At 37.0% G+C, this 21,984-nt stretch overlaps 1 protein-coding gene across 2 annotated transcripts in view; it reads left to right on the plus strand.

The window, feature by feature from the left end:
- thoc5 (THO complex subunit 5) overlaps positions 1-21,984 on the plus strand; it is a 514,059-nt gene that overhangs the window by 286,213 nt on the left and 205,862 nt on the right. For both annotated transcript variants that reach the window (XM_090391636.1, XM_090391637.1), the window contains 2 exons: positions 3,805-3,845; positions 8,061-8,151. In XM_090391636.1, coding sequence (XP_090247762.1) covers positions 3,805-3,845; positions 8,061-8,151 — 132 coding nt within the window. The remainder of the gene's footprint in view (positions 1-3,804; positions 3,846-8,060; positions 8,152-21,984) is intronic.

The following is a 21,984-nucleotide window of genomic DNA, read 5'->3' on the forward strand; positions in this document are numbered from 1 at the left end:
CAATAACCGTCCAATGGAGCTAACAAGTTACAGTGCATATAAGTCATTCAAAACGTTCTCTAAGCAATTTTCCATTATCTTCCAATTAGAAATTGATTCACCCTTTTCCTCTAATGCTAATTGTTAATAAAATAAGAGAATTCTGAACATTACCACCGCCACATGAGGTTACCATCCCCCTTTGTCCATCCTTGACTGTTAGATACTTTACTGCTTCAGTGTGTTGCGTCCACGTAGAGGTCACTTTGCTCGTATCGTACAACCATTTTCTGCACTCTGCTGGGCAAACGCTTGCCTCGCCGGTAACTATCGTCAGACTGCCCATCTCCCTGAAGAAACCTTCCATTGTCTCATTTTGGTAGCACTTCTATTATTATCACGCGCGACTCCAGGGGGTCATTTGACTCATCGAGGGAGGCCCTGAACATCATGTCCACACAACTATTCGACATTCTCACAGCATCTATCACACCTTACCTTGAACTCATTCAATGTCATAGCACCAACAACAGACTCTGGCAGCTTATTCCACTCATTTACCACTCTAAAAGTAAAGAACCCATCTCTAACACCCTTGCTAACCAAACTCTTGCCCAGCTTCCATAGATGTCTCTTAGTTCTCCCACCACCAGTCCCGATCTCAAAAATATCCTCTGAATTAATCCTATAGAAACCCTTCAGCAATTTGAATGTCTCAGTCATATCTCCCCTTTTCCGCCTATCAACCAATTTCTGCAACCCACAAATCTTCAATCTGTTCTCATAAGGTTCATTCCATAGACCTGCTATCATCTTGGTCACTTGTCTCTGGATCCTCTCCACCTCCTCCCCATCAAGAAGAAACCTAGGTGACCAAATCTGGGCACAGTAGTCGAGATGAGGTCTTATCAAGGCTCAGTACAGAGGAACGATAACTTGCTTGTCTCAGCTCGTCAAAGTATTTTTTAGCAACCAAGTAATTTGATGAGCTAACTTAGCCACTTTTGCAGTGTATCCCCTAAACTTCATCTCCCTATCCACCAACATCAATCTCCTGGAGTACAGTTCCACCAACGTGATATACTGCTGCTAATCTTTTCACCCCAAAATGCATAACCTTACATTTTGTCACATTAAATTGACATCCATTCTCCTTTGCCCAGAACTCCAATCTATCCAAATCATCCTGCAAGATTTTGACATCTTCTGTATTCACTATTGCCCTACCCAACTTTGCATCATTAGCGAACAAATGAACCATTCCTTTTAGATCCTTACCTATATCGTTAATGAACAAATTAAACAGCAGTGGTCCAAGAACAGAACCCTGCAGCACACCACTAGTCACAGGCCGTCTTTTGGATTCTTCTCCTGAATAAACTACTCTCTGATATCTCTCCATCAACCACCCACCTATCCATCTCACCAACCCTATATCCATTCCCATATGTTGCAGTTTATGGATTTGAATTCCATGTGGCATCTTGGCAAAGGCCTTAGCCAGGTCCAGCGGTATCACTGTAAACCCATTACCCTTATCCAGTTCAGCCATCACTGTGTTATAAAACTTGAGCAAGTTACTGAGGCATGATCTACCCTTTCACAAAGCCATGCTGTCCCCCTTACAGTATCTCATTTTCATCAATCCATTCCTGTATTTTTCCCTTGACTACTTTCTCCAAGACCTTGACAATGACTCCTGATATGCTGATCAGTCGATAATTTGCAACAGTAGTCTTGGATCCTCCTTTATGCAGTGGAACTATTTTCCCCTCTTTCCACACCTTCGGGACTAAACCAGACCCAAGACTCAGATTAAACAGCATAGTCAAGGGCACTGATAATTCTTTAGCCGCTTCACTTAAGACTCGTGCCAGTATACCATCCAATCCCACAGATGTATTTACATTAAGGTTCTGTAATAGACTATTCACCTCCACTTAATTCATCACAATTGCTGTATAAACTAATGGTTCCTTCATTCTTTCAGTGTCACCAGCTGGATGATATACTCTTGCAAGGTGCTCACTCAGTAATCCCACTATATCGACTGATTCTGTGATCTCCTTACCATCGATATTCCTTAACATCATTCTGCCGTGTACAGTTTTTTTCTTTGCTTGCAGCATATTTAAAGAGCTGTTTGGGATTCTCTTTAGCTTGCATAGCTAGTTTCCTTTCATAATCTGCTTTTGCTTTTCTTACCACACTCGTTACCTTTCTGGCCTGCACTTTATACCGTTCGTGTGCCTGAAGGTCACCTTTCTCTGTAAATTCCCTCCACAGTTGTTTCTTTTTTTGCAGCTCAAGCTTAATGGTGTTATTCATCCATTTAACCCCTACTTGTTTTACTATTCAGACCCTGGGTATACATAACCTCCCTTAACACATAACCTCCTGTAAATGCTCCTTGACCACTTCCCATGCTCTATCGACATCCATCCCTTGCAGTTTTACATGCCATGGCACTGAACCAAGCAATCTCCTAAGCTTGTCTAACTTGCCAGCATGTTATTTCCACATTTAGCCTGTCTTAATCGAAAATTCCATACCTTCTACCATTGGGCCGAGTCGGTGGACAACGTTCATCTTGCGTACAACTTGCCCAATACTCACCAGTCAACAATGGGGAGAAACTTGCCATCTGAAGTCATAGAATTCCCTTCCGCTGGTCAGGATCATGGGTCTGAAAGAAAACGAACAGAAAAAACGGGGGCTTTGAAACCCATGCGCACCCGCATTTATTATCCCTTGTTGTGCCCTCTTTTTCGTTGCAGAAGTTTTCTCACAGCTCCTTGTTGTTTAGTCACAACTCTTCTCCTCAAGAGCGCTCTTTTTGGGGAACGCAAGTTCAATTCGTTTTCTACGAATGCCTTTGCTTCAGGCGTTACGCTTATCGTGGGTAACTCACATGCAACCTTTGGACCTTTGTTTGCTTTTCTTACCACAGTCATTACCTTTCTGGCCTGCACTTTATACCATTCGTGTGCCTGCAGTTCACCTTTCTCTGTAAATTATTGACATGTATTTTGCATAGAGTATTTTTCTTACTAGTGTTTTCAAACAACAATATTTCTATCTACACAGACATATTCCTGCTTTTTTTTATACTTCATTTTAAGGCAATTCATTTATGTTCTCTATTAACAATTTGTTTCTTTACTAACAGTACAAGTATTTCTTGGTTATTATTGTATTCTTGTTAAATCTTGAATGAAATGATCCTTTTGATGAAAAGGTCCTTATTCAAGATCTATCAATACTATATTTTCACTTGGTAAACTGGATTATCACTTAAAAAAAAAATAATAATAGTAATAATAATGCTTTTATACCTAGTGGTATGTATGTGAGATATCAGTACTTGAGAACCTGTGGCAGCATTTAAACTATTTTGGAAAAAAAAATGACCTTTTTTTGTGAATATATGTTGTTCCTTAGTATTATAACATAATACTAAGGAACTACCTTTTTTTTAATCAAGATAAATAGTGGGCAAATATATTAATCATATAACAACCAGGAAACATCTGCATTTAAATAAATTATAGATTGGTGACTTTGAATATTAATCAGGTTGTCTTTATGTAAAATTAGTTGTTGTGGTTTTATGGAACAGCAGTGGGGCCTCTTGGGGGGGGGGGGAGGATAATTGCAAATAATATTATTTTTTAAAAAAATTGGTAATTAAAAGTAGTTTTTGTTTTAATTAAAACAAAAACTACTAATTTTTTTACAAAAACTGGTAATTAAAAGAATTTTATCATGCTATTTTTAAATATTTCACAGCATATTTATTTATTAAATTTGAAAATCTTTAAATAGAGGATGAAAGTGGAGACTCAGAAGAAGAGGCTTCGATGGTAGTAAGTAACTCTTTTCTGTTTTGCTGTTTTTAATTTAAACATTATGATTGCATGCTTTTCCATTAAGAAAATAAGTTAATTTTTGTGCTATGGAAATATGAAAATGTAATGAATATGAAATTATTTTGCAGTCGCAGCTAATTTGATTATTATAGTAGACACTTGCTGTAGTATGAACCTGTAAGAACCTAATAAACAGTTTGTTTGCAATAGTGACTATTTTGGGGGGAGGTCCTCAGAATTTTTTCTTTGGAATGAATACTCATCATATTACTGATGAGTATTCATTGCAAAAATTTCAAGACATATTATAAAGGGATACTCCAGGGAGTCATTGACTCAGCACGAGGCCAAATATCAGTTACTTTAGCTGTCATATCTTAGGTGAGACAATTGATCACATCCATATTAGATTCCACAGTGGGACTTGAGATGTGTGATTAGGTAGCCTAATTATACCATATCTATTACAACAGTTATTCAATTTAGTCAGAGAATCTTGCAGACTTGTAGCGGATTTATTTAGAAGATATATATATATATATTTAGAAGTATAACATCATCCGCATAAAGCAAAGAGCTGACATTAACATCTCCAATTTTGATACCATGTTTAATACCACTTTCCTTCATAATGTGATCCATATGGATAATGAATAACAGAGGGGATAATGTAGATCCTTGTCTCACACGAGATTTAACATTAAACCATCTTCCTGTACTTCCTTCAATTCTAACTGCTGACTTGCAACTCAAATAAAGACTAAGTATTGCTTGATATAATACCGCATTGACACCATATAACTGTAGCATATTGAATAGCTTCTCTCTTGGCACCTTGTCATATGCCTTTTCCAAATCGACAAAACTTAAATATATATCTTTGTTATATTCCCATGCTTTCTCGACTATTTGTCATAAAGTGAAGATCTGATCCTGACAGCCTCTATTTGGCCTCAAACCAGTTTATTCTTCACCAAGCTTTTCTTCCACAATTCTTCTCAACCGTTTCTCAAGTATACTTCCATATATCTTGCCAGGAACACTCAGTAAGGAAATACCTCTGTAATTCTCACATTCAGTTTTATTTCCCTTTTTTTATATATGGGTACTATGAGAGCTCTACTCCAATCATCGGGAATTCGTCCCTCTCTCCAGGCTTTCTGAACTACGCAGTGCAGTGCAGCCACTCTAAGACTATCATACCACCATACTTCAGCATTTCTGCTCGAATATCATTTACTCCTGCTGCCTTTCCACATTTCAAGCCTTTGATGGCATTTTCTACTTCAAGTATGGATATGTATTCCTGACTGTATGCCTGTTGAGCGTTTTTTACCACTGTGCTATCACACTTGTTTCATTTAGCAGTTTCTCGAAGTAATTACTCCATACTTCAAGGATATCTTTTTCTCCTGTTTTCATACCACCTTTATCATCTCTAACTCCTTTTATAGCACTCTTTCCTCCATTCCTAAGCTTCTTCAACAACCTCAAGAATATTTTGCCACCTTCTTGATATTTATTTTTTATATTCTTGCCAAAGTCCTCCCATGACTTTTGTTTAGCTAGTTTTACACATTGTTTAGCATTCTTGCATTTGTCTCTGTATTCTCTTAGTGCACAAGCTGACTTATTTGCCAGGAACTTTTATATGCTTCTTTTTTTCCTTCACTGCCTCTTTCACTTCCTGTGTCCACTATCTAATTTTTCTATCCTTGCAAACAACTTCACCTCTGTAGCTGAATCAATCATGGCTTTCTTCAAGGTTTGCCACTGAATCTCCAAGGTTTGATTCCTGTTCTCAAACTCTTTCATTTTTTCTTCAATAATCTTTGTGTATTTTAGTCTATAGTTCACATATGAGAGCTGCTCAACTTTTATTCGCTTTCAAACTTTCTTACATGTTATTCTTTTCAATGTGAAATTCAATTTTATCCTGCTCAAGACTAAATAGTGATCACTTCCAATTTCAAATCCTCTGTACATCTGGTGTCCTGCACCAGGGAGAAAACATCACTATCAACAATAACATAGTCAATGAGACTTTTCTTATTCCTTGCCTCTTCTCTCCATGTGAATTTGTGCAGATATTTATGTTGAACATGGTGTTAGTAATAACCAGTCCATGTCCTGAGCAGAAATCCAACAGATATTTGCCATTATTATTAGCTTTGCTCTTTTCTCCAAATTTTCCCAAAATATTTTTGTATGTCTGATAATCATTTCCTACGCTGCTATTTAGATCGCCAACAAGGACCAACTTTTCCTTTTTCATTGTGTCAGTTGCTTTTTCTAAAGCCTCAAAAATTCCTCCACTTCTAACTTAGTAAAACCTTCTGCGGTACCATAGGCACAAATAAGTCTCATTGTCAAGTTCCCCATTCTCATATTTGCCCACATTACTCTACTTGAGATTGCCTGCCATTCAAGAAGATTAGCCTCGTATTTTGTGTTGAATACTATGGCTACTCCTTCTTTTCCTTGATTGTCATTGCCTGAATATAACATTTTGTATTTATTGCTCAGAAAGATCTCACCAGTTTTTGTCTTTTTTGTTTCAGTCACCCCTGTTATGTCGATCTGGTACTTATCTAATTCCTTAGCTTGCTCCATTTCTTTGCCATTCATGCTTCTTATGTTGATAGTACCGATTTAACTTTGGTGATGTTGAGTTGGGGTGTGTTTTCAGATTTGTTCCAGTAGCTGACTTTTTGCTGTTCGCCCTGGTTCCATGGCGAAAACAACGGGGGCCTTGTTTAATTGGGCGATGCCCCAGCTGGCATGAAATTTTGTCATGTTGTATCATCATTTTTTATTTTGGTTTAACCAATAAGAATACAATTTGGTCAGCTAAATCCCAAATTGCCAGCCCATCCTCGTTCGTTCAGTATCCAAGTAGATACCCAACAGGGTGCACCACAAGAAGGTGAGGATTGGACATTAGGTCAGAAGCCCTGGTCGGTTCTCCGCATTCCCATAAAGGCTATGTGGAGGTCTCCTCTCAGTTATTCAGCTTTGATCCTTAAGCACCCCATAAAGTACCATTAAACCTTTTATTGAAATCAGAGATATTAAACTCATATCTTTATTTTATGCATATTAACATTATCCAATATTTTAACAATAACATATTGTTACGAAATAAATCCATTAAATAAACTAGTGGTGGTGTTCGGCGTTAGATAGCGTTGGTGTAGTTGCAGTCGGTGGATTGATTGGTGGAGACGGAGTTGTAGAGCAGGTGCCCTCTCTTTATGAATCTTTGGACTCCCTGGAGATCTCAAATAACAATAATAATAACAATATATGATTAATTGTCTTCTTATATAGAATAAAAGAGTATTAACAATACACTAAACTATCAGTATACAATACAGTATTTAAATAATTTTAACTTATAGATCTGAAAGTTAGGATGTGCATGAATGAAGTATGTGAAGTAAAATATGAGTTCTGATGAAGATCAGTTAAGTGACAAATGACATCAGTGAAAAATCATATTAAAAATTAATAAATTACAAAGACTGAAGAACCATAGAAGCAATGGGTCTTTAGTTAGGACTATGCATTAGTTTGTTCTAATGAACAAATCTGCTATAATGATGTTTGATGTAGTTAGTTGACTGTAATATGCACTTTTATGTTTTATATCCCTTTAGAAGGTTAGATATGATGACTATGCTTTTCAAGGAAATAATCGCACTTTGACTTAAAATTTCTTCAGGTGTACTTCACCTGAAGAAATTTTAATAAGAGCAGATTTGTTACAGTGGTGTTTGCTATAGTTAGAGCTGACTATTTATTGAAATTAAATTGATTCAGCATTTTCCCTCTACCCCATCACTACCACTTTTTTTAAAAATATTCCTTTGAGATTGCTGTGATTATGGTTACTTTGTTCATTATCACATTTTTCTCAAATGCTGTAAACAATAAATAGTTATTCTAGATTAATAGCTTTTATTGAAAACATTTAAAGTAACACTATGAACTATGAAAGTTTATTGCTTTCATAGTTCATAGTTTCAAATTTTTACTTATATTTTAACTAATATAAGTAAAAATTTAATGAGAAATTCTAACTTAAGTATTTAGCTAATTTATTGAATTAATGCAGAGTTTTGCACATGTAGCTGAAATTGTGTTTTCAGCTTGTATTTTCTAATTTTTTTTTTATTTTATCCTCTCTTAATACAATCATGTGCTCTTCAGAAACGTCATAGAAGGTCAACAAGTGATAGGAGAGAAGATCATATTTTATGGAAACATCCACTCTCAGTTTGTTTAACCATTGATGCCATTGGTGAGTCATAATTCCGGTATGCTAAGGTTTGAATATATTACAGTTGACTCTCACTAGAGCAAACTCCTAGGGACCACAGAAATAGCTTGTTATAGATAAGGTAAAGTTTCTGGGAAAATTCCCATGCTACTCCTCTTAAACACTCTTATTATAATAACGGCTATTATAGCCTGTTTTTGTTTAGGAGTGGCCCTTATTTTAAATACATTGGCTATTATGCTCAAAAAAGGGGATATATATATATATATATATACAGGGTGTTCGGGATAAATTTGACATGTTTATAATTAATTATATTTTTCCGTAAGTTACATGTATTAACACACACTTCTCTTCATTTAAAAGTTTGGACCCTTCTTCATTCATATACAAGATGTCAGAAAGGATGGATAGCTGGAACCCACCTGAATCATGGAAGAGAATAACTTGTATCATGATGATTCGTGCCCGCCATCAAAATAAGGATATTACGACTGCTGCCCAATGCTCCCTGAATACAGTAAAAACAATCAGGCATGAACTAGAGACTTGCAATGGTGACTACGAGGATGTAGCAAGAAGAAAGATCCCTAGCAGACGATCTGATTGCGTTCGTACAGCAGAATTCCTCGCAAATCTGCAGGAACAGGTGTTGAAGAACCCTGGCATTGGAATTCGGGCTTTGTTCGTGGAGTTGCTAACTGTAGTCAAGCCCTGGATAACAAGGGTAGCCAATGGTAGGCCGTATGTATGGCAGCAGGATTCGGCCCCTTGCCACACCTCTGGGAAAAGTCAAAAATGGTTGTCTGAAAATTTCTACGACTTCACCAGTCCAAATGTTTGGCCTCCAAACTCCCCAGACCTTAACCCCATGGATTATTTTGTATGGGGCGCAGTTGAAAAAGACACCAATCGCACTTCCAGTAATACAAAAGCCCAGTTAATGGATAAAATTAAAACAGTTTTTGCGGCCCTTCCCAGGGAGACTGTAGCATCAGCTTGTTCGAGGTTCCGAAGCAGAATTGAAGCTGTGATCGATGCTAATGGTGGTTATTTTGAGTAAATCTTGTTGATAGTATTGTAATTAACTCTGCCTGTAATGTTTTTTTTGTCAATTCATTAAATTTAATAGATACAAAGAAGATTTTCTTTTTCCTTACGAAACTGTCAAATTTATCCCGAACACCCTGTATATATATATATATATATATATATTTTAGGGCATTATGGGTGAGTATAGAAGGCAATTATAGCAGAATACAATAGGTGGAAAAATTTTGTACATACCTTGTTTTGATTCCAGGATGTCTTCCAATTTCATGGTCCTGCTTAAGGTTGTTTATAAAGGGGGGGAGGGAGCGTGGGAGTGTGTTTTGACGTGGGAAAATAAATTTGGAAACCTGGGTTATGTATTAATAATATATATATAAATATATATTTAGCAGGATCATGAAATTGGAAGACATCCTGGAATCAAAACAAGTTATGTACAAAATTCTTCCACCTCTTTTATTCTGCTATAATTGCCTTCTATACTCACCCATAATGCTCTAAAATATATATACCCTTTTTTTTTGAGTATAATAGCCAATGTATTTAAAATAAGGGACACTTCTAAACAAAAACAGGCTATTATAGCCGTTATTATAATAATTGTTATAGATAGTTTTCTGCATTGAATTTTCTTTAGCAAAACACATAGCCTATAAGGCTTCAGTTGGGATGCTTTTGTAGTTCATTATAAGAGCAAGTCTGTTACAGTGGTGTTTGTTATAGTTAGAGCTGACTGTGTATTGAAATTAAATTGATTCAGCATTATTAATCAAAATAAAGAATATAAAAATCATACCAAGTTGAGCAGATAGCATCTTTGTTTCATGCACAAGACCACAATTTTGAGCTGCATGAATTAGTTTTTAAAAGACATGTGGACTGTTTTAGTCCACATGTCAAAATGCAACTAATACATTACAAATATGTTCGCCACCTTAGTATGATGAAATATGCAAGCATTTTCTTGCAATTTTTCTGTTTTTCAGTCTCAACACTTAGAGGGACCAACAGAAATCATTCTAAGTCATTGAATGTTTTTTCACTTGGCTATATTATAAATTAAAGATACCAAGAAATTATATTCTTGGTTTAATCCTTTATCCAAGTGTAAGCAAATAATGTTTGCATGTGAAGTGGAATGGGAAATATATGACTTCTGCATTACTTTAACCTTGGTATCTCTTCAGGGTCTGTCTCCCACTGATAGACCTCAGTAAAGGTCAAAACCAGTCTGAGTAGTGGCCCTTCTCATTATGCATAGCATTATACACATCCTAAAGGTGTGTTCTTTGCATTATGGGATACTAATGCAATTGATGTGAACTCATTAGCCTCTATATACAAGTAGTCCAGTCGTGAAGATACTTCACACACAAACATTGTTTATACTTGGATAAAGGATTAAACCAAGATTATAATTTCTTGGCATCTTTTATTCATTGTCAGTCATTTTCAGATTTTTAAAATTGAATTTTTGTTATTGCTCTTCAATTGGAAATACCTGGGTTTTGAACACCATCTAGAATGTGAACAACCTTTATCAGGGCTTTTTAACTAAAGGTGAGTTAGCTGTTTTGATATGGTTAAGGTATGAGAATGGCATGAGGTATGAGCATGTATGAAGAGGTGAATAGGAAGTTTACCACAACAGAGTCCAGTGGAAAACCTGCTTGTTCCACCCCCCCCCCCCCCCACCCCCCCCCCCCCCCACCCCCCCCCCCCCCCACCCCCCCCCCCCCCCACCCCCCCCCCCCCCCACCCCCCCCCCCCCCCACCCCCCCCCCCCCCCACCCCCCCCCCCCCCCACCCCCCCCCCCCCCCACCCCCCCCCCCCCCCACCCCCCCCCCCCCCCACCCCCCCCCCCCCCCACCCCCCCCCCCCCCCACCCCCCCCCCCCCCCACCCCCCCCCCCCCCCACCCCCCCCCCCCCCCACCCCCCCCCCCCCCCACCCCCCCCCCCCCCCACCCCCCCCCCCCCCCACCCCCCCCCCCCCCCACCCCCCCCCCCCCCCACCCCCCCCCCCCCCCACCCCCCCCCCCCCCCACCCCCCCCCCCCCCCACCCCCCCCCCCCCCCACCCCCCCCCCCCCCCACCCCCCCCCCCCCCCACCCCCCCCCCCCCCCACCCCCCCCCCCCCCCACCCCCCCCCCCCCCCACCCCCCCCCCCCCCCAAATATTAAAATTTATTTTAATGTATATCCTAGTACGTTGTAATTTCCTTAAATTATATGGTGAAAAAAAAAAAAACTCATGAACAAGGAAACACAGGTAAAAAGGGTGAGTGGGAGTATACCATGCAAGTGAAAATATTCTGTGGTTGATTGGTTTGGCAGAATTTGATAGGATTATAGAATTAAATGAACTGGAGGTGCTAGGTGTAAGAGAATTGGCAGTGGCTCTGGCCAGGCTGTTTAAGTCTTGTCTCTTATGGCATCCTAAGGGAATAGAAAGGGAGCTTAGTTCCATTTTCTAAAAGAAGCACCAACATACTGGAAGCAAATTACAGACCAATCACTGTCTCAGGAGCGTTGAAAAATTGTTCTGAACACAATTAAGGAATTTGGATAGGTCTATATTATTCTATGGGAAAAGCATGTCTTTGTGAGTGGTGGGTATTACTATAGTAATTTACTCATTTTCTGCATTGAAATGACAGTTGAGTTGGATAAAAGACATACACTGTAATACAGATGGAATTTTCAGAGACATTTGTCAAGATACAACAGAATTGGATCAAATGGTGATGAATATGAAGCTGGTGACATAGATAAAAGGATATCTGATGGATGCAGTTAGAATAGTGGATGGTATCAAAGATTCCAACAGAAGGCAATTGACAGGTGACCCTCATGTTCCACAGGGCTCTGTACTTAGTTTGTTGCTTTGTTGTTAATTTGTACCTTAATGATTTGAAGAGGAATATTGTTTGCTGTTTGTCGCTGTGTGTGCAGTTGTTTGCTGATGATGCTAAACTGGAGACAGCAGTAGTAGTCATTAATGGTTGTGTAAGAGATTCTGCAAGATGATTTAGATACTGTGACTGTACGGACAAAAGATAATAGTTGCAAGTTTAATTTTTATTTTTCAACATCTCCCTTAAGACTAATACATTTATTCCAGTGATGCTCCAGCACCATTATCCATTCCCTGTAGTGGTTTTCAGTAAGATCTGCAAAATACCCCTCTACAGCTGCAATCACCTCTTGATTCGAAGAAAAATGCTTACCAGCGAGGAGGAGTTTTAGTTTTGAGAAGAGATAGAAGTCAGAGGGAGCCAAATCTGAGGAATAGGGTGGATGTTCCAACAATTCATAGTGAAGATCCCTTAATTTTCCCATTGCCAGAACACCTTTGTGGGCAGGTGCATTGTCCTGATGAAAGACTATTTTTTTCTTCTGCAAAATGGGTCTTTTCTCACGAATTTTTTCGTATAGTCTGATTAAAAGATCGGAATAATAATAATATTCCCCGGTTATTGTTTTACCCTTTACAAGATAATTAATAAACAAAATGCCTTTAGCACTCCAAAACACCAATGCCATGATCTTTGCTGTTGTTGGAACCGATTTTGTCTTCTTTGTTGCTGAACAGCTGACTTCTGTCCACTGTTTTGACTGCTGTTTGGATTCTAGTGTATAATGGTGAATCCAAGTCTCATCCATAGTAATAAATCGATGCAAAAAATCAGTTTTATTCTTGTTAAAAACGCTCCCAGCACTGTTCAGAGATTTTCATGCGAGTGCATTTTTGATCTGCTATGAGCAAGCTCGGCACCCATCTTGTGCAAAGCATTTTCATTTGTAATCTTCATGCAAAATATATTCTACACATTCTTTTGAAATGCCTATAGCCTTAGCAATTTCACACACTTTTTGCCCGTCATGTAATACTATGCCATGCACTTGATCAATGATTTCTGGTGTTGTTACACTTTTTTGATGTCCTTCACGTGGATCAACTTAAAGGCTGGTACAGCCATGTTTAAACTCAGTAGCCCATTTCTTAATTGTTGAAAACATAGGAGAAGAGTTCCCATAAACTTTTATGAACTTCGAATGAATTTCTTTTGGAGTTAAACCTTCTTTTACAAAGAATTTTATAACTACATGATACTCAATTTTATCCATTTCAAGGGATACAGACAACACTTTTGCTTCAGACAGCTGTATAAAACAAACTACTTAATAGAATGACTTGCAATTTCATTGGTGCTTATGACAGATGTACCAACTTAAAAAAAAAAAAATAAGAACCTTGCCGATAGTGTTGCCATCTATAGTTGAGGCTGAGAACCTTTCAAACCAGCATCATACATTGATCAAAATGTACTGCACTGCAAGAAATTTATGTAGCTCATATGCTGTGTGGGGTAATATAAAGAGGACATTTGCACAGCTGGACAGAAGAGTGCTATAGATGATTTATATATTAAAGACCATGCTGACAAGTAGAAATAAAGAGTTTATTATTCTTTTTTTATAAGGCTTTGATATGACCACACCTAGACTGCTTTTCATAGATTTGTTTTTCTCAGTTTCTTTGAGAAGTGGAATAATTATTGGAGATTTTTAACTGAATTCTTCAAGACTAATTCATATCTTGAGTTAGACTTGAATATCATATCATGTCATGTCATATAATGGAACTAAGTGGAGCATGTTCCTTTCTCTGTGCTTTAATGTAAAGGTAAAACTTTTTTTTTTTTTTTTTTTGAGACATAACAATAATCCTGTTAGGATAGGCAAAAATGGAGTTGTCTGCTTCTTAAACAGCCACAGATGTGAAACGGTAGCAACAAATTAGCTATACAAATAATAATTATCATGAACTTTCATTACTTGTTGAAGAGATAATGAGATGTTATAGTTATTCCATACAACTAAATGAGCTGTGTACCTGCTTATATATATTTTATTTTGCACCAAGTAAGTTTTGTAACTTACAGTATTTGATCTGGCCACTGATTGACATTGCAAATTAACTTCCAAATATAAACATAATTAACTTCCAAAAGGAGTCCCTAAAATAGTGTCAGAAACACCTCAATTCTAAATTTGTTCAAAATCTGAATGATGCTTATTGATGAATAGTGCCATGTGTGGAATTGTCTGTGACAGAATCCCTCCCCCATTCCTTTCTTCATATTAATCTCATTAAGCTGAATTTCTTGTTGACCTTAACAAAATTGGCTAACTAATAATTTAACTGAATGGGATGTATAGCAAGTGTAATTTTGGACCTGATTATTCTTGTAGTAATACTAATCTATGACTAATTCAATGATAGACTAAAGATTCACTGTTGGGACTCTTAATTAAGATAGTTCAAACTCCTGTTTTAGTTACGATCTTTTTGAAATTTTAAGAATAATTTGGATGCAGTCTCTGCCCAAGTGGGTCAACTGTTGTTTAGTATCTAGGAAATATCTGAACCTAATCTGCTGTTTTTAATAGATCCTGAACCGACTTTTATAACAATCAGTGTCCACCTCAAATAGGTAAACCATAAACTTCCTGATTCTTTCTATCATTGGGATGTGTGAAACTATGAATATTGGCAGGAACATGCATTCTTTGGTGAAAGTTCAGCTGTTTATTTCAATTTATAGTGAAGGTGGAAACTTAAATATAGAAATAGTAATAGAATAACCAGAGTTAGTCTGGTGAGGCTCTAGCTGAATAAATTTGTATAACGTATGTATGAGAGAGAGAGAGAGAGAAGACAAAACACTGATGTGGCAGTACCCTCACTTATGGATCTTGGGTTTGAAATAATAGGGAAACATGCATAGATATGAGTTCTGAGGCAAATTAGAGGAATGAACAGAATATTAATTGAAGATCTTTAAAAATAAATTTACATTATCAGCATTAAGGGATGTGTAAGCAAGACTAATCTAAGATTCCTTGTTACATGGAATGAAATGGAAAAGGTTTACCAAAGAGATATTTGTTTCAGAAATGGCAGGAAATACCAAGATCCAAATGGTTATGCAGTTATCATTACCTCAGAAGGCCGAAATGTAATCATTTACATCACTGGAGATTTGATAAGTCTCAGATTAATTTTGAAGAATATTGTTGACATACAGTATAATCATTATGAAATCTTAGTATCTTGTACCCCCCACCATTTCCTTGAGGATACATATCATGAAATGATGGTATGTGTGTGATAAAATCTAATGTACTGCATTTAAACAGAAATCTGTTTTTAAGAGTATTTTTGCAGGCATGGTAAATATAACAACATTAAATATAATTATGATGCCTACAAAACTACTCTTAAAAAAACAGATTTCTTTTTAGATGCAGTACACTTATCATTAGACTTTATCATACATACACACACACCATCATTTCCTGATATGAATTCTCAAGGGCTGGATGAGTACCATTAAATGTCAAGTATTCTTCAAAATTAATTTGAGATTCTCGGATTAATTTGAAGTGCAATGTTAATGTTCTAATTTTAAGGTTTAATGGAATAAATACAGCACATATAAATAATTAAACAACGCCATTTATTACTCCTATATTCTATCTCAGTCACTGAGACGTCGTCAGGGAAAAACTTAAAATTGCAAAAACACATGCAAATTTGCTCCTATGAGGGGGGGGGGGGGGCTTCCTGTATGGATGTTGTTGGCTAGCCTTAGCTGTGTTGGGCATGATGCCTAAGAATTAAAGTTTCTCACATCTTGGGAAGTTTAATACAACCATATTTATTAAGATTAGGTTGATTTTTTAAATCTGCTGCTGATTCTAAAAAAAAAAAAGTCTTTCAAATTTCTATTTTTTTTGTGGTAATACACCCTCTGTCCAAAAAGACACCGAACTCTTCGAAAATAGAAGAAACTAGTGGCGCCACCTGTCATCAAAAATGGCAACCTTCATCATTGTTGTGTCAACTGTTTATGACATTTGTTTCATTAGAAGCAGAGTTATAGTGCCAAGAATGACAGTGTGTTTTGACGAATGGTTGGAAAATGAGTTTCAAATAGAGAGCTGTGATTGACTTTTGTGTTATACTTGGTTAAAGTTTTACCGAAACGCATCAAATGCTTTCAAAAGCATACAGTGATGAATGCTTATCCCGTACTCAAATTTACGAGTGGTTTAAGTGATTTCAAAGTGATCATGAGACACTGGAGAATGGGGAAAAGCCAGGCCATCCAAAAACTGGACTGAGCAAAGTTAACATCCAAAAAGTGCATGAATTCATCAGAGAAAACCCGAAATCGTCCGTGAGATTGATTGAAGATGAATTGGGGATTCCAAAATCAACTGTGCACAACATTTTGACCGAGAGTTTGGGCCTTCATAAATTGAATTCGTGATTTGTTCCCCACAAGTTGACCAACGACCAAAAAATGTATTAAATTGAACACTGCTATGACCTCATTAACACTGCTCATAAGGACTCAAACTTCCTTGAAATGATCTTTACTGGTGATGAAACGTGGTGTTTTGAGTATGAGTCCGAAACAGAGTGGAACCAGAAGGGGGCATCCGAAAAAAAGTCGCTTGGAGAAGTCTGATTTTTTTCTACGATTCCAAGGGCTACAAAGAATTCATTCCGCCTGGCCAAATGGTCAATGGTGAGTTTTATCTCAAAGTTTTGAAGCAATTGATAGCGAGAATTCGTCGTGTACAGCATGAATATCATGACGACCAACCGTTTGTCAAAACACGCTGTCACTCTTGGCACTATAACTCGGATTCTAATAAAACAAATGTCATAAACAGTTGAAAGAATACTAATGAAGGTTGCCGCTTTCGACAACAAAAAGATACAACAGGTGGCACCACCAGTTTCTTCTATTTTTGAAATATTTGGTTTCGTTTTGGACAGAAGGTGTAGTAGCTTTTTTCCATTTGATTTTGTGCAAGATATCCAAGGCATGGTCAGCAGTTTCTGACTGACTGTATTTATGATGTTTTAAAGTTCTGGCTAATTTGTTCTGGATATAAGGAACAATAATAGCATTATTATAGTCAACATGTTGAAGAGGGATATGAGAAACAATTAATTTGCTCATTTTGGCATTGTAGCCATTGGACACCATAAAGGAGAGTTTAGCTATAAGTTCAGCCTTGGTAGAACAGAGATTGGAGGCTCTATTAACAAGGGTTTTGTTAACACCATATTGTTGAAAAGGAGAAAGATGATGGGAAAGTTTGTGTAACTACCTACCTTTCTGAGAGGGCACCTAAAAAAATAGCTGAGACTCTAAAAAATTACACTGCATTCAATCCTTATCTGAAGCTGACTGCTCTCATTTGCTCTCCCAAGGATCCTCTACCTCCTCTCTCTGTTCCAGGTGTTTACAAAGCTTCTTGTTCCAGCAACTTATGTTATAGTCAGACTGGGAGATCTGCTAACATCTACCTATTATATATATATATATATATATATATATATATGTGTGTGTGTGTGTGTGTGTGTGTTTCCATAAGTATGGTCAGTCAGGGCTTGCTGACCATGCCTTTGGATACCTTGTTCAGAATCAAAGGGGAAAAAACTACTATGATTAACTAAGTGTGAAAATACAATTTTGAAAGTTTTTTTCAGAATCAGCAGCAGATTTAAAACATCACCCTAATCTTAATAAATATGGTTGTATTCAACTTCCCAAGATTTGGGAAACTAATTCTTTGCCCCCCCCCCTCCCCCTCCCCCCTCCCAGGGTGCTGTTGTCTAGCCTTAGCTGTGTTGAACAGCTAAGGCTAGACAACAGCACCCATAGAGGATGCCCCTCATAGGACTTTAGGCTTTCAGTATAATCTTTTCCACTTATTTTGTGTGTTTTTGCTATTTTATTATTGTTTCCCTGATTCCTCAAAATATGTTTAATTACTCCTATATTCATCACAGTCACTGAGAAATCATCAGGGAAACAATATTAAAATAGCAAAAACACACAAATATTCACAAAATAAGTGGTAAAGATTAGACTGAAAGCCTCAAGTCCTATGAAGGGCATCCTCATAGGACTTGAGGTTTTCATTCTAATCTTTTCCACTTATACTCCTGATGTTTTTTATTGAGGCAGTTTGCCCCCAATATAGATTTATCAGTAATTTGGTATCTTTACCATCTATTTGTAATTTCTCTAAATTAAAAAGAATTCCCAGTAAAGAAGGGTGTCAGACAATACTGTGTTCTTTCTCCTATATTGTTTAACCTCTATACTGAAAATATCTTCCAGCTATTAACAGAATTTAAAGGAGTCAGCATAGGAGGCAGAAATATAAACAACTTCAGATATGCAGACAATACAGTACTGCTGGCTGAAAATAAAAAAAAATCTTCAAAACCTACTAGAAGAGATGCTGAAACTAAGTGAAAAATATGGACTGAATTTCAACTTCACTAAAACCAAAACCATGCAGGCAATGAGAGAAAAAGGGAACATACTTGATATAAATATTATGATTAGACGAAATACTTTAGCTCAAGTAGAGAGTTATATATATATATATATATATATATATATATATGGGCCAACTAATTACAGAGAATGGAAAGTGTGATAAGGAAATATTAAGAAGGATAGAAATTGCTAGATCAACCTTCCTTAGCATTAAAAACATTTTGATCTCAAGGGAAATTCACACAAAAACAAGAATTAGGCTGTCCAAATGCTACATATGGTCAACACTGTTATATGGAGCAGAAACCTGGACAATATCAAAATATCGGGAAAATAAACTTAAAAGCCTTTGAAACGTGGATCTCATAAGAGTCCCATGGGGATGATTGGAGAAGATGGGACTCTGTTGAAAACCATTAAGAAAAGGAAAATCACCTACCTTGGTTACATACTAAGGCAATAGTCCCTACAAAAAATACTTTAGAAGGAATGATACAAGAAAAAAGAAGAAGACAAAGAACAGATTGGATGGGAAATATTAAGGACTGGACTTTTTTTTTTTTATCTTATGAAGAATGTAAGAAAGAAGCACAAATAAGATAAAAATAATATTAAGAAGGATTACTTAAATTAAGGGGATATTAAATCCCACATAGTTTTAAAACCGAATAAGAAACTCAAAGATTGGAATCAGAGAGTTTCTTGCCGAATATAGTAAACTATAAAGTATCGGCGACACTAGCGTTAGCAAATGCAAGTGATCGTAGTACAATACTGGGCAGCTTGTTGCAAAGGTGGAGAAGTTCAGATCGCTATTCTTAGGTATTTTCCATAATGTAAAAACACACTTCCTAGGAAATGTATGCTGTTATTACATTATGGAGGAAGGTCACTACCCAGACCAGTTTCAGCCTTTTTTGAGGCTTCATCAGTGAGTAGCTAGACCTAATAATACCAAAGTGTATAGCGAAAAGAACTTATATACTCTGCGAACGAGTTATCCAAACAGGTGCAACCATTAAGTTACTTAAATATAAAGAGCTAATAAGCTTCATTTCGGCAATGAAAACATTACTTAAATTAAGGGGATATTAAATCCCACATAGTTTTAAAACCAAATAAGAAACTCAAAGATTGGAATCAGAGAGTTTCTTGCCGAATATAGTAAACTATAAAGTATCGGCGACACTAGCATTAGCAAATGCAAGTGATCCTAGTACGTAGTACAATACTGGGCAGCTTGTTGCAAAGGTGGAGAAGTTCAGATCGCTATTCTTAGGTATTTTCCATAATGTAAAAACACATTTCCTAGGAAATGTATGCTGTTATTACATTATGGAGGGAGGTCACTACCCAGACCAGTTTCAGCCTTTTTTGAGGCTTCATCAGTGAGTAGCTAGACCTAATAATACCAAAGTGTATAGCGAAAAGAACTTATATACTCTGCGAACGAGTTATCCAAACAGGTGCAACCATTAAGTTACTTAAATATAAAGAGCTAATAAGCTCTTTATATTTAAGTATAAAGTATAAAAATATAAAGTATAAGTATAAAAAAACGCCGATACTTTATAGTTTACTATATTCGGCAAGAAACTCTCTGATTCCAATCTTTGAGTTTCTTATTCGGTTTTAAAACTATGTGGGATTTAATATCCCCTTAATTTAAGTAATGTTTTCATTGCCGAAATGAAGCTTATTAGCTCTTTATATTTAAGTATTAAGAAGGATATTTTTTTGTCAGGTGTCGTCTACTTCCGAGTAGACGACACCTGACAAAAGAGAGTGTTCTGTGTGCACTTCTGGTTGTTTTCAGAGATTCTATGAATAATACATATTGACAGTTATTGTTATCATGGCAAGTCTACTGCTCTGAAACATTCTAAGATGTGAAGGTTCATAAAGCTGTTGTGTCAGTACTTTTTTGAGAATTAGTCCAGAAGAAAGACTTTTCTCCTTTAAATTCACTATAGCAAACCATGCTCCAAAATGATTCTCCTGCTGATTCCCTATAAGTGAGCATCCATTGTATTTATATCATCTTATCATAAATACTATTTTACACTAAGATATGAATGATCTGTTGATCTTTTGAAATTTCTAACAGTTTGTCTTCTTTAACTTTTATGAGCAAAGCTTTCTGCAACAATAAATCCTACTGTCCATTTAATTTCGTCTCCTGTAAAGGTCATACCGAAGAATTTTTTTTCAGTGAAAAAGTAAGCTTTTTAATGAGGTGCTGTTCTAAACATGCTAGCTCTTAAATTTGAATATGACTGGTCATATAAAATTTGGGAATCATCCTGTATATTTGGTTTAGTCACTGTATGTGCCATTCTTTGTTAACTGATAGTGATCTGATACTGATTTGCTGGCCTGGTTGGCTGAATAAATAAGCCTTCTACTCTGCAACCAGTAGGATGTATGTTCTTGTACCATTGCAAGCATGGATATTTGTGAATGTCTTTAAGTGATAGATGAATTTTCATCTTGTGTAATAACATCACCACCTGCTTATTGGCAGTCTGAAGTGACTTAATAGTTTATAGAGCAAGGTTTTGGGATTAACTATCCCTTAGCCTTGAGTTGTTATTTTAATACATGATACTGGCACTTACTATGTTCACAATTGAAAAATGCCAGTGTCCCAAAAATTAAGGTTTCAAATTAAATTGTACTTATCAGAAACATATTATCTGTAATAATTTGTCATAACAGCCTCCATAGCTTAGTCAGTATAGACGAAGCCCTTTGGTCAGAAAGACCTGGTTTGATTCCATCCATGACTTGAACTTTTATCTGGTCTTTTTCGATGAAAGGCAAGTTAGACGGTCTCATACAGAGGTAGGGGTTTTTTTTCACTCTGGTTTTTTGTATCCTAGTACAGGCCAACCAGCCCCATGAAAACACACACACACACACACACACACAGATTACAGTCAGGAATACCTAAGACCCAGCCACAGGCTGATTCGTCAGCTATGTGCCTGTTCTGAGCCCAGATAAAAATGGGTGGGGATTGAGATGGTGCTGTAATCCCTATTTAAGAAGAATGATAGGTAGTGTATGAACGATGGCTAGTGTGTGAAAAAATGCATCTTTCACAAGGAGTCTTCTGACTCCATGGAGATATAATAATAATACCCCCCCCCCCCCCCAGGATAATGCCATGGCTATGGACAGTATTAACAACCAGAATGAAGGTAAAAATCTGTGTCCATCTTTTTATACCCTCCTGGCAATTGCTGAGTTGCAAATACATGCAAATTCCATGTATCTGGTGTTTATAAATCCCCTATCTCTTATGCATGATGCACAATGTATTCTTGCAAAATTTTGCAGTATTTGGACCACTGGAATGCACTTCACAAGGCCTTAAACAGGGATACTTTATATTGAATATTGATCCCATACACAAGAGGT

This window comes from Typopeltis vanoorti, chromosome 4, assembly GCF_054136105.1.
Source record: "Typopeltis vanoorti isolate ZY-2024b chromosome 4, IOZ_Tvanoo_1.0, whole genome shotgun sequence".
Classification (NCBI taxonomy): domain Eukaryota; kingdom Metazoa; phylum Arthropoda; class Arachnida; order Uropygi; family Thelyphonidae; genus Typopeltis; species Typopeltis vanoorti.